Source organism: Tiliqua scincoides, chromosome 1, assembly GCF_035046505.1.
Source record: "Tiliqua scincoides isolate rTilSci1 chromosome 1, rTilSci1.hap2, whole genome shotgun sequence".
NCBI classification, from domain to species: domain Eukaryota; kingdom Metazoa; phylum Chordata; class Lepidosauria; order Squamata; family Scincidae; genus Tiliqua; species Tiliqua scincoides.
The window spans coordinates 71,089,005-71,102,926 of NC_089821.1; the positions used below are offsets into that span (position 1 = coordinate 71,089,005).

The 13,922-nt window shown below is 45.6% G+C and overlaps 1 protein-coding gene across 1 annotated transcript; it reads right to left on the reverse strand.

Annotated features, from left to right (window-relative positions):
• Positions 1-1,809: 1,809 nt before the first annotated feature.
• On the reverse strand, positions 1,810-13,257 carry LOC136660190 (dnaJ homolog subfamily B member 2-like). The gene is made up of 8 exons (XM_066637289.1): positions 12,996-13,257; positions 9,422-9,531; positions 8,154-8,213; positions 7,004-7,120; positions 5,560-5,664; positions 4,633-4,735; positions 3,379-3,449; positions 1,810-2,658 (listed from the first exon to the last, which is right to left on the reverse strand). Exons 1-8 carry the CDS (start codon positions 13,190-13,192, stop codon positions 2,153-2,155), a joined length of 1,269 nt encoding a protein of 422 aa, XP_066493386.1. The 5' UTR covers positions 13,193-13,257; the 3' UTR covers positions 1,810-2,152.
• Between the last annotated feature and the right edge of the window lie 665 nt (positions 13,258-13,922).

The following is a 13,922-nucleotide window of genomic DNA, read 5'->3' on the forward strand; positions in this document are numbered from 1 at the left end:
AGATTCCAGAGTTTGCATGCAGTAGTGTTCCTAGCGTGTTGAGGTTCCAAGCCAAGATTATTTGAGCAAAGGGGTGGGTTCCTCAGAGTTTATTCCAGTAGTTGATCATTAAGGTAGGGCTTAGCAGCAGAAGCTGCAGATATTAATCTGCCTGACTGCTGCCAAGTAGAATAATCTCCCAGCTCTGCTAGCATGCAACTTTTCCAGATGGTATTACCTTCATTCTAGGACACACTGGAAAACAAAACATCATTATCATCTTGCTCAACAGACTGATCTTTTAATGTAGGGACTAAGGGCCCAATCCTATTCAACTTGTTTGTGCCAGTGCAGCCTCAATGTAGCCCTGAGGAAAGGGAACAAATGTTCCCTTACCTGGATGAGGCCTGTGTGACTGTATCCCTACCGAAGGATGCAGTACATGCCCCATTGACACTGCTGCACCAGCACTGGAAAGTTGGATAGGATTTGGCCCTAAGGCTTCTGTGGCCGGAGTTGTCACCTAATGACAAATTCATTTTCTGGGTTTCAAGTCCACATTTACCAAGTCTAGATAGTAACCCACTATCTAAACTTGGTGAACATGGCCTTGAAACCCAGAAAATGAATTTTTCATTAGGAGACTGATCTTTATGTTGTAACAATATGTTATTTTGGGTGGTATAAAAATGTGAAAAATAAATAAAATATATGCACTACATTGCCTGAGAATATCTTTCTGTGCACCTGCAACCACCCGCGTCCTGGAGCATAATGGCAGCTGGGGTGGGGCAATGTGGTGAAGCAGCGTAACCTCCCCGCATCTTCATCAGAACACAGTGTCATCTCATTCCCATGCCTGCACGCTCCATCACCGTTCCAGAAGGGTTCCATTTCAGAACCAAATGGAACTTGGGAGGGCAGGTGGGTACACCTGCAGGCAATGAGTGCCCCCCCCCCAAAAAAAGGCAGGGAACAACTTGAAGTACCGCAGACAGGGGCGCACTGCTCACTGCCCAGGTATTTCCACACCTGGCACACCCCCTTTCCGTGGCATCTGGGGCAAATGCCATGGCTTGCCACACTTTAGATATGCCCCTGTCTGCAACTGGACTGAAAAGCCGATGGCCTTTGTGTATGTACATCTGGATCAGAGGGGGTAACTTTTTCCTGTAGGCTTGAATTTATTCCTTGCCCTCAGTTGTCACTACACTAGCTGCTTATTGTGATGTTAAAACAAACATTTCAAAAGCACATTAAAATAGCTTAAATTTTTTTTTTTAAAGCAGCAGAGTTAAAAGCCAGGCCAGATGAAATTTTTAAAAGCCTGTTTTAATGTAAAGCTCTTGTTGCCAAAAAGAAAGAGTAGGTGTCAGGTGAAACTCGCTGGGGAGAGCATTCCAGAGATGGGATGTCAGAACTAAAAAGGTCCTTTCTCCACCTACCAACTGAAGGGGGAGGCACTTGGAGTAGGCCCTCAGCATTCAGGCAGATCTTTGGGGTCTGCCATAAGTCAAACTTCCCAAGCACTTTCTACAAAGGTAAGTCTTCCTACATTTCTATACCCAGAAAAACCAAACTCTGAATTTTGAATGCACTGTGCATATTAACTGCAAGCAGCAAAGCTTGGCAGACCATGTCATGCAGCTCCCAACACCACAGCTAGGCAGATTCTCAGCAGGTGAACCCTGCTACTCCCCAGTGGCATAGCTAAGGGGGTGCAGGGGGTGGCAAATGCACCAGGCAACAGGCTTTAGGGGGGCAACAAGCTGAGCTTGATACTCATGGCCAAAATTTTGAAAACCTTGGTATGTACGAATAATACCACCATGTTATATATCTTTGGGAAGATAATTTAATGCCGAATGTAGTGAAACAAACTGCATTGAAACTGCATCTGTATTCTATCAAAAGTCATTGCCAATTAACCAGAAAGCATTATATATTTACTGAATAGATGAAATTTAATTTCATGGGGGGGACTACAGAATCTTCTTTGACCCCAGTTAGCTATGCCGCTGGTTGTGATGTCACTTCCCGGGCATCATTTTGCCCTTGGCACCGGGTTTCACTTTCATTAGCTACACCACTGCAACTTCCCAGGGAATAATAGAACTGTGGTGACTAGCAGCCAGGCCGTGACCTTTATTGGACACTCATTGTATTTTAGGGATCAGAGAATGACACACATGATGGATTCCCTTTCTCTGCGAGAAGGAACAATTTCAGGAAAGACAAAACGGATGTCATTAAGGGCAGAGTCATTCTCATCAGGCCCAAGCTGACTTCTTGGTGCTTCTGTGCTGTCTCCTGCCTTTGGTCCTTCTGCTGGTTTGTTTCCTGTTTTCATGTTGTCTCCTGCACCAGGACTCTTGGCTCTAAGGGCCAAAGGAGCAGCCACTTCCTCACTAGATCCCAATATTCTCTTGCGGTTTCTTCTGCTATTGCCCCGTCTTTTTTTTGAGCCAGAGGAATTAGCCGAGTGCTGGCCCACGTTCTCCACCTCAGACAGACTGAAGGCCATAGCCCGATGCAGGTCCTTGTCTTGATCCACAGGGTAGACAAAAGTGGACTCGGCACTCTGCGAGCGTGGTGGGGTTGTGATGTCAGTTGCCGAGCTCAGGATTTCTGGTAGCTCCTGCTGGATGTGTTCCACTTTGGCCTTCAGGTTGCTGAGGTCTAGAGGAAGAGAGGCAAAGAAACAGCACACCTGGGCAGACTCTTCCGCCTCCCTTCTGCCTGACAGTGTGGTTTCAGCCACACCACAGCTCAGGACAACCATGTGTTTTGCCTCACAGCCTACAGCCTGGAATTTGGATAAAGAGGAGAGAGTGGGGGATCTTTCAGCATGTGGTATAGGGGCAGGCTGGAATGGGAATTATTCCCAGTTTCCTGGACAATGACCCATCAGCTACGCTGACCCAAGGAAGATCCACAAACAGTGTGTGAGTAGAGAATCCTGAACCCACTGGACCTCTCCACTGACCCAGTGCAATGTGGGAGAAACACAGACCAATTAGATATTCCTTGCCCTGCTGATCATGGATTATGCACGGCATGCCCTCCTAATTCCAGCGATCACTCAATCTAGAGTGGTAAGCTACAGAGCTGCTCTTAACAGGGCCATGCCAGCCTCGCTGTGCCAGCCATGCAATATCTCAGCATGGGACATTCCATGCCAGAGCATGTGCTGAAGAGCAAGGCACTGACTGTGGTCATAGGTGATCCACCTGCCAGCCTAGCATGGAGTCCCCTCAGGTGCAGGGTTCAATCTCCCTAGAGCTTATCCTCACTCTTAATCTATTCCAATCAACAAGTATTCATGACAAGATCTTTTGTGGAATGGGACTCTTCCCTCCCAGTTGTGTATCCTTTTTCTAGTGTCTCCAAAACACTTACCACGCATTTCTGCCACTTGGAGTTCCCCATCCTCATCAATCTCCAGCCTCTCCTGGCCATTCTCAAGGATCCTGAAAGAGAGACCAGACAATTTCCCCAACAAGAGGTGAATGCCACACTGCATTCCTGGCACATGTTTCCTTCTTCCCACATGTTCATAGAGGCATTTCTGCTGGCTGCTCTCCAAATTACAGAACTGTCCCCTTCTGTCGAAAATCACTAAGTCCAAACTTGGGCATTTTTCAGCATTGTTATAAGACCTTTCTCTTTGGGCTGTCATTATTAGTTAGAATTAAGCTGACATTGGAGAAGATTTTTTTTAAAGCATAACTATTATCAGAATGCGAATTGATATTTGTTTGCCACAGGGCCCAATCCTAACCAACTTTCCAGCACTGGTGCAGCTACAATGAAACACTGAGGTAAGGGAACAAATGTTTCCTTTCGTTGAGGAGGCCTCCATGACTGCCCCCACCACCACAGGATGCGATGCACACTCCATTAGGACAGCTGCATCAGTGCTGGAAAGTTGGTTAGGATTGGGCCCTTACAATGTTTACCTATCACAAAGGATAAGGGTTTACTGAAGAGAACTTGAACATATAGTCAAGTTTCACACACAATTTAGTTCTGTGCTCATGCACAACTTTCCCCCTCTCTTCTCCCTCACATGCTCCATTTTAATAAGTTACTACCACTTTCATGGAGATTACTATTTGCTGTGCCATTACATCTGATTATGGGATTGGCCTGGCTGGCCCAGCTATGAAGTGACCAGATGCAGCCTGTGTTTCTGGCAGATGGTGGGAGGGGGGTGAGGGGGCTTGGGATTTAGGGTGCCCTTCACCCAAAGTCTGCCACACTGCCTCCCTCCAGTTTGCCGCAGATGTGAGCCACATTGCTCTGCTTCTCACTCACTAAAAACAAGCAGAAAGTGGATCATTGGCTTCCTTACCATGCTCTGTCACACAGTTTTCATAAACCCAGAAGTGCAGGACTTCCAGTTTTATTTACAGGGCTGCATGAAGGAAGGAGCGCCTTCATTCATACAGTCCCTTTAAATAAAACCAAAAGTCTTGCACTTCCAGGTTTGTGAAAACTGGGTGGCAGAGCACATCAAGGGTTTTTTCTTCTGTTTTAGCATGCTGCACCAGAGGTAGCTGCAGTAGACCCAGAGGCAGCCTTGGGCAGTGGATGCAGTTGCACCACCTCTGAAGACAGGCCAGTGTCACTGGTCCTCCCCAGTCCCCTCACCTCCTGGTAGTTATCCGCTTGCCATTGATGTACTTAGTAGAGGTGGAGACAGAATTGAAGCCAATTCCCAATTCAGCACCAGGCCCAAACGAAGTGTAGAAATCTAGAAAAAACAGAGTGGCAACTTTATTGCTAAGAGGCCCCAAAAGAAATCCAACCACAAATCCAAAGAGATCCACAGATGGTACATGCATGGCCAGAGATGCAGCTTGTGTCAACAGCAGGTGGCAAGAAGAACTAAGGGGTGGGGGATTAGGGGCACCCCTTCCTTCTGTCTTGTGCCGCCTTCCACCACAGACACTAGCTAGATTGATCTATTCCCCACTCACTAAATATGAGCAAGAATCAGATCATCTGCTTCCTTCCTCAACTTTGCATGGGTTTAAAATTTAAAGGGAACTTAAACTTTAAATCTTGTGTGCTAAAAGAGTACTTTACTACCCCCTCCGCTTATTTCAGGCTCATGTAGTATTTAAAGTTTTAAAGGGGCACATTCTTTTTAAACAATTCTCTTTAAACATAAAACCCTGTGTGAAGATGGAGCAAGGGGAGAAGGTAAGGAGCCTTTTGGTTGGAAGGGGTGCACCCACTCACACCCCCTGGTGAAGGCGGCAGCGGCAAGTAAAGAGCGGTGTCATACAGCAGGCTTGGTTGGGCTGGCCCAGGGTACAGGCCATCATGGGGCATGAGTAATAGTGGGCTAATTAGGAGATATAAATCTAACAGGGAAAAATATTACCCAAACGTTAAAAAAACTGGAATGAGTTGAGTCACTATGAACCAACAGAGTTACAATGAGAAACACAGAAAGTGAAGATGGAAACGGAAACACAGGGGATGAGTTTTGTCAAGGTTTGCCATGAACCATGTGCAGGGTGGGAGACAGGTAGTTCAAGCAGCAGGGCAGTGCGGAAAGCATACCCTTACCTGTCTGGCCTGGTGCAGTGTAGGAACAATAGGAGTAGGTGACATTTCCGGGCATGACCCATGGGGACACTCCTTCTTGCAGATCCACATATGGGGGCAAGTCATCTGGAATTTGGAAATCAAGCAGACTGTGAGTAGCCTCAGTTAATATAGTGATACAGTATATAACATAATCTGGATCAGTGCTTTTCAACCAGTATCCTAGTGTCCCTAATGGTACATAACAGTACAGCAGATGGTATTTGGTTTTAGTAGCATGGGAACCAGGTGGTACGAGCTTAACTACTCTGGTGGTGAAGATGCACCTGTGAGCAAGATGGGCTGTTCAGCTTCCTTCAAAAGAGGCTCAATTCAGGGAAGGAGGACTCAAAGCAAACAAAGGATCAGAAGGCAGAAGCAACTGAAGAAGTCTTTCCCTTGCTACAGAGACAAGCCACCCACTCCTGCATACAGCTGTCTCAGTTGGCAGTGTTGGTACTTACAGAAGAAGTACTTGGAAAAAGTAGTACTCGGAGATAAAAAAAAAAAGGTTGAAAAATCTGTAAACTTAATGGTACTGCAATCCTATACACTCTCTCCTGGGAGTAAGCCCCACTGAACATAAGGGAATTGACTTATGAGTAGACGTGCATGAGACTGCACTATTGGAGTAAAGCATGCATAGACTTGTTACAGCACAGGGGCCTTAATTATCTTCAAGTTCAACTCAGCAATACAGTTCTGCAATTATGGCTATATCCTGAGGGAGAAAGGCCTCTGAAATATGCCTCTTTCAAGCAAGGGATGGGAATTACAGCAGGTAAAATTGCAAGATTCAAGAGAAGCCTGTAGTCAAAGAGGCCTGGAACCCTCCTGCTTCTCTCTTCTACACACATTACCATAGTACATATAGGTAAGGCCCCACAGATCATAGTAATACACGTAACCCAGGTGTTCCTAAACTTACCAGTGATGCTACGCCCTTCTCCTGCTGGTGCCATTTGCGGAACCCAGAAGTAAGTGCTGATGATGCATGACGTGATGATGTCATTGGCACTTACGTCTGGGTTCCACAACATCAGATGACCCTAAAATAAGTGTTAAATGGGTGAGGACAGGCTGGGGGGCCCAAAAGACTAGCAAAACTATGCACAGCCCGTGGAGCAGAGCTTCTGCTCCACGATCTGTCACATCACAATCGGACTGCTGAGCAGCTTGGCTGGTGCACATTCCACAACACCCCTGGGGACCTGTCATGACACCCACTTTGGGAAACTCTGGTGTAACTCACTGTAAACCTGGAAAAGAATTAGAGAAATGGTCTGTCTTTGCTGTTATGTCTGCACTATTTTTTTTGTTTCCTGAGTGTCTGACCATATGGTCCATACAGGGTGTGAAACATTTGCTAATGAATGGTTGTCTAATAGGTATACAGCTGATGTCTGATGCCTGTAATAGCACGTACCAAAGATGTCAGTGAAAGGATCTTGTCCTTCGAAGAATTCTCTGAAGACTTCGTCTGCATCGCGAAAGGTGAACATGAAGTCAGGAGTCCCAACTGAACTCGGACAAAGCCCACTTCCTTGCAGGAAACAAAGCAGACACCTATAATCATTTCTCACACTCAGTACACCCTTGGGAGTAAGGAAAGCAGACCAAGGGGATGACTTGTTTAGGACAGCTGAGGCTAGGAAGAATCTCTTTGCCCAAAGCAAGGTGCTGTGTCGAAAAAGCAAGTCTCTGCTGACAGGTAGGCAAGAGGAGGAGCCTTAGCAACACAGGAAAACCTGAAAAATCACAGTTCCTAGCACATGCTCTTCCACCTTGGTGAAGAGGCCCATCTCTATGCATGCATCTCTTGCAAAAACTGGTCAGACTAGAGCAGGGGTCTCCAAACTTCAGTACAAGGGCCACATCATATATTTTACACATTTTCATGGGTAAAAAAAATCAGTTTTATAAATGGATGAATGAAATTTAAATGAATGAATAAGTTTTATTTGGATCTTTTTTGTAATCAGCATGATAAGATTCAGAACAAAGGAGAAATGTAACAATCACAAAGAAAAAATGCTGTGCTTAAACTAAGTAATGATATATAATGAGTAAAAATATGAAACACTAGCAAATGCTCTGAGAAAACAAAACAGGTCGCTGCAGGTCAGATAAAATCTTGGGGCAGGCTGGATGTGGCCCCCAGGCCATAGTTCGGAAACCACTAGGTTAGAAGAACACTCCCAAAATAAACAAGTTCTATCTGTAAAGGGATGTGCAGAAGAATTCATCAATCCAGAAGAAATAAATCCCTTTAGCTGCATTCTAGCCAATTGGCTCTCCCATCATGGAAATTTTTTTGCATACAGTGGACCTTAAAACTCTAGGAGGGGAGAAAATTGCCTGATGCAAAGTATGGGATGTCATGGATCAGGAAGGCTATGCTCTGAGGTACTCAATAAAACACACCTCGCTAACAGGGTTCATAAAAAGAGCACCCAGTGTGTATGTGCTAGATAATGAGAATGGAGTCCAGAATCAAAGCAAGTGGCACAGCCTCAGCAGAATATGCTCCTGTTGTCACACCAAGTTCCTTTGACCCAGCTAGGCAGGGCACTTACCTATGCTTGTGCCCATAAGTCCCTCCATACCATAGAGATCGTAAAGGTCACGCTTATAATCTGGAAGGGAGAGAGAGAGAAAGACAAAGATCTCAACTTCAAGTAAGTTCTGCTTTTGCTACAATCTGCGTAAGTTCTGCAATATCACTGGCAGGGGCCAGACTTGATGTGACCAAGCAGCCACGTGTGTTTTACTGACACACCTGTCCTGTGCACAAATAAAGTGGGGGTGGTGGGGTCTATTGTCTATTTTCACCTACCCCAGACTGCCGGGAGGGAAGGTATGTTCAGTAGGTTTCATGCATTAAAAATTGGTCAATTGTGTTTAATAAAGTGGCCCAAGTTAAATCCAAGTGCAGTGTAGTGTCTTTGTTGGGAGGTGTGAGGGTAAATAGAATGCCAGATGCAGGGGAGTGGCAGTGAGATGCAAGTATCTTGTGGTCTTGGGTACTGCCTGAGGAGTCTGGTGGGCCACTGTGAGATACAGGAAGCTGGACTAGATGGGCCTTGGGCCTGATCCAGCGAGGTTCTTCTTATGTTCTTATTCTTTGTATAAAAAGAAGTGCATGGAGTAAGAAGAATGACCCATGTCCCCCTCCTTCATCCTTTTTTTGCTGCTTTCTTCCTTTAAATAATTCTCCCAACCCAGTTCCCTTCCATTATTAGGCTGGAAATCTGACTGAAGTAACTGAGCAACATCGCATATCATTTGGTCCAGATCTATCATCTCATTCTAGCAGCAACAAGATATCATGGCCATACACAGCAGCAAAGCATTCAGCAGGAGAAAGCATGGAACTGCTAGAGGTGCCTCTGGGCAGGTGTCTCTCTGATCTTTCTGTCCTTAAGCAAAAGAGAGAGGAGGACCTATCTACAATAACATCTGGAAGGGAGTATTTTGTGGGAGCGAAGGGGGAGTGGCAAGTGGGGAGGGATTGCACAGTAGCTCATACGGGGTGGACTGTAATCAGAACCAGCCACTACCTCCGTGATCTGCAGGGAGTGAGATCTTCAGTAGCTCAGGGCACATATGTACACTATAGGGAACGTCTCTAGTCTAGGACATACAAGAGCACACAAGGAAGGGCTCACAGATCAAAGGCGAACCTGCAGCAAATGCCCCTCTGGAAAAGACACACCTTTTCAGTGGAGGCTCTCTTATACTTCACAAGGGAGAGCAACTGTCCCTGTTCATTCCAGCAGAGCATCTTTTGCAATGGCTGAGTGATTAATGAATGGGAAATGGAGAAAAGAGGCTGATTTCTTACTGTCTGACAGCACTTCATATGCTTCTGCTATCTCCTTGAATTTCCTTTCAGCACATTCCTTGTTCCCTGGGTTTTTATCGGGGTGCCATTTCAGTGCATTCTGCCTGTACCTACAACATTCCAGGGGAGAGAGACCTGTCTGTAGGCTTCCTCTTACCAAGATAAACCATCATCTCACTATGGCAATAAACAGATGACTTGCTCTTTTACCCCCTCAGACCAACAAGAAGATTCCTGCCCTCAAACACTGGAATATTGACTTTATTTATTGTCAGTAAAATAAATCAGATGCAGGATCAGGGCAGATCCAGTGTTTGTATGGGGGGGGGGGCATGAGCACTACCAACTCCAGAACACAGGTCAACCAGGCGAGTAGACCTGGGCTCCCACCTGACCTTGGCAAGAGCGCCCACCAGACCGGGGAGCAAAATGGGGCACGAGAGGAACACCCACTGGGCGGGCGCCAGCTAGATTGGCTGGAATGGGAGCCCAGGTCTTCCTAGCCAGTAAACCTGGGCTTCAAGGCCAGACAGGAGCCCTTGCCTGCTGGCAGACAGTTTGGGGGGCACACACCCATGGCCCACCCCTGTGCAGGATGGAGTGGAATGTCTTCCATTTTGACCTCACCTGAACATTACTGACGTGAGTGACTGAGTCCTGGTCTACACACGCTCCTGGATGAGGTGGTAGAATGGACTGTACCACTGCAGAATGTGGTGGTAGTGGTGGTGGGGTTCACATTTGCAGGGCTTTTCCATATGAAAAAAAATTGCTTGCAAGTAGAAAAGTAGCACATAAGGAAGCAAGGGTCTAACCTAGCCACCTCCCTGGTGTGCTCGCTTTCTGCTTGCAAGTGATTGCTTTCTGAAACTTGGGAAGCATTCAGAAACTGTGATTTGCCACTTGCAGCCTGAAGTGGTAAAATCCATTCTAACATCTCAGGAACGTACCACCTCATTCCACTGCAAGTCTAGATCAGGCATGAGTTCTTGCTCAATTTAGATTCTAAGGACACCCACATATGTATAAACATTAGTATAGGGCAGATATTGGATTTGCTATGTTGCATGAACTGAAATCCCATTGCACAAGGTTCTCCCATGTCACAACTCCTACTTGAACAGGTATTACAGGTATGGTGTTTGCTTTTGTTTTTCTTTTCTTTTCTTACACTACAGCGTAAGGTACAATCAACTCACAGCAATAAGTTGGGTTGGCATTGTTCCCTCAAGCCTTTGTGATCTGGAGGTGACACTGCTGTAATACCCTCATTACATAGCTGTCCTTAATGAGTGTTTGATAGCGTCAGTAGATGGGAAACAAAGCAGCCAGTCTGTCTGCCTGCTTGCCTCTAGTGTTCTAGCATCTGCACTGGGTCACCTGATGTCTTGCATGGACAATTCAAAGTGCTGAATTTCACCAAGGTTCCCTTAACAATTTGGATGCTACATGATTCAGAAATTGCCTTCTCTCTTTTCTACAATCCTGACCATGGAGATCAACTGAGAGTGCCTTCTTTACTACTATATCTATACACTACCCATCTACCACTTTCAAACAGGAAGGACCCACAGAGAAGTGATATTGGGTTGCAATCCTATCCACACCTTCCTGGAAATGACCTACTGAGTTCAGTGGAACTTACTTCTGAGTAGACACGCATACAGTGGCGTTGCTAGGAGGTGCAAGGGGGTGCGGGCCGCACCAGGTGACGCACCGGGGGGGTGAAGTACCCTGCAGGGTGACGTGCTAACATCACGGTTTCAGGAGCTGCTCTATAATGCCATACACCATTGGATTCAGAATGTCCAGTGGAGTGCAATGCAGAAAAACAGAATTGAAATCACTCCTTTCCTTCAAAAGTTATGGCCAAAAAACTGGAAAGAAAAAATGAATGGATCCCTATGGAAAGTGAAAGTGAGCCGCATCGCACATTTACTCGCGAGTAGGCAAACGTGCCTTAGTCCGTCGGAAAGGGCAGGCTGAGAGGACTCCCACAACATCCGAATGGTCATGATCCAATGAATGCAGCCCCCAAAAACACCAGAGAAGGAGGTCCCTGCCTCCCTCCCAGCTGCGAGTCTATGGAGCTCTATGGAAAGCAAAGCAGCCGCACGGTCGCATTTACTCGCGAGTCGGCAGACCAGCCTTGGCTGGTGGTCAGGCCAGGAAAAGGGGAATGTGAAGACACCAGAATGGTCCCGATCCGATGGAGCTAGAGTGCAACAAATGCTCCAGAAGGCAGCCTCGCCCCCCACTAAAAAGGACAAAAAAAGAGGCTTGAAGTGGTAAGGGGGAAGTTTTCTATTTTGCACTTGTAAAGCCAGGTGGGGCTTTATCTTGATATGTCTGAAATAGAAGAACTTTAAACTGGCCACTGGGGAGGCCTGAAGATGTCACTGATTCTTTTTGGGGAGGTGTTACTGCAGGCAGACTACAGAGTAAGCTCCATTGACCACTATGAGACTTACTTCAGAGTAGACATGCATAGGATTGGGCTTACAGGCTGCAATTCTACCCACACTTTCCTGAGAGTAAGCCCCGTTGACCACTATGGGACTTACTTCTGAGCAGACATGCATAGGCTTGGGCTCACAGGTTGCAATCCTACCCACACTTTCCTGAGAGTAAGCCCCAATGACCACAATAGGACTTACTTCAGAGTAGATTCACTTGGTGGAACAGGACTGGCTCCCCCTTATTTAATTATTTCTTTTATTTTAATTTAATTATTTATAATTATTTATTTTAATTTGCTTGATGATGTCACTTCTGGCCATGACATCACTTCCAGTGGGTCCTGGACAGATTGTCATTCTAAAAAGTGGGTCCCGGTGCTAAATGTTTGAGAACTGCTGCAATAAGGTGTTAGTAAGTTGACACGGGGTGTGTGTGTGTGAGTGACTCTACAAGTTTTCAAAATCACTAAAATCAGAATTTGGAGGAATAATACCATCATGTTATATATCAATCAATGTGTAATTTCATGCAGAATGCAATGAAATAAACCACATTGAAGTATCTGTGTTCTAACAAAAGGTACAGCCAAAAAACCAGTGGGGGCAGGGAGATGGTACATCACCACGCCCACCACCTGGGGCGTTGCCCTGCCCACTGCATGGGGTGACACGAAGGCCTCCTGTACCAGGTGACGTGAATCCTAGTGACACCACAGCATGCACAGGATTGTGCTGTAGGTGACCACCCCATCATTGTCAAACCTCTTAGTGTGAACCTGACGACATTCCATGAAAGCTGGAAAACTTTTCATTGAGCTGGCTTTCAACAGCTAGGTTGATCAGGCATGGGGTCATTTTGATGATGTGTATTTTGAGCCTCTGTGGCCCACCCTGAATCCCTGAAAAGGGTTATCTCCTATGTACAACTACATGTAACAAAACTTGGACATTTCAAGTCAAGGTTCCTGCAGTTTCAGGATAAGGCACAATAAATAATTTGCATAGCCCATCTAAAGAGTCCATGAGAACATCAAAGAATGCTTCTCTTTATAGTTCCTGGTACAATATAGTGGCACCAAATGCAGGGGAGGAGGCTCTGAAAAAGGGCTACTTACGCCTTTTTAATGTCATCTGAGGAGGCGGTCTGTGAGATGCCCAATGCTTGGTAGTAATCGGTCATGGTGTTGCTTATTTTAGGCAGAGGCCAGGTGTAAATCTGAGGAAAACACAGTGCAAAAATGATCAACTTCAGTCTCCAGTTCATCTTCACACCCAGCCACTCCAGGTTGCAAGTGTACTCGGCTGAGCCCATCTGTAGTAGTCTTGCAGCACAAAAGAAACTCTCATGATCAGGTTATGATTCTTTGCCCCACATAAACTCTCATTGGATTGATATGTGCAAGGGACCCACTTAGGGGAGAAATGCCTCCCTGGTTTATAACCACGTGTCCTCAAGAGCACATACCTTTCTGACCAGCTCATGAACATGCACTTAAAACCAAAAGGCAGAGAGAGAGAGAGAGAGAGAGAGAGAGAGAGAGAGAGAGAGAGAGAATTTATTTATATAAACTATATACCCTGATTTTCACTCCCTAAAAATTGAGACACCCAAAGCAGCTGCTAAGCAATTAAAACCAATATCAATGCAAGAAAAGCAAAATGCAAACTATACAAATTAAGCAGTCCAAAGCAGCAAAAAATCTAATATAAAATAATTCAATAATAGAAAATGTAAACCTAAGGAGAACATGTGAAATCAAAACCACCAGAGTTAAAAACACTTGTAGGAATAAGGCAAGGTGACCCTTGACTCTAGACCTGGATAGCCCAATAGAGTATAAACAGAGTATTAAGAATTAGTTTATGCACAATGGAAGAGAGAGCTACTTGATTTTTAGAAAAGCACAGAAAAGCCACTTAAACAATCATAGCTGGTCTCACAAGCAGTTTGAAAAAAGAAAGAAAAAAAAGTATTTTTAGAAGTTTGCTAGTTTCATAGAAGCTACACAGAGATTAGAAAAAGTAACCAAGGCCATAAAAGA

Bases quoted from the DNA above. Each gene is read 5' to 3' on its own strand.
- LOC136660190 (XM_066637289.1), bottom strand. From the start codon at position 13,192: ATGGGCTCAGCCGAGTACACTTGCAACCTGGAGTGGCTGGGTGTGAAG. The intron at 9,532-12,995 runs GTAAGTAGCCCT...GGAATGTTGTAG, and splicing joins TCAGATGACATTAAAAAGGC to GTACAGGCAGAATGCACTGA. The intron at 2,659-3,378 runs GTAAGTGTTTTG...CTCTTCCTCTAG, and splicing joins CCAAGTGGCAGAAATGCGTG to ACCTCAGCAACCTGAAGGCC.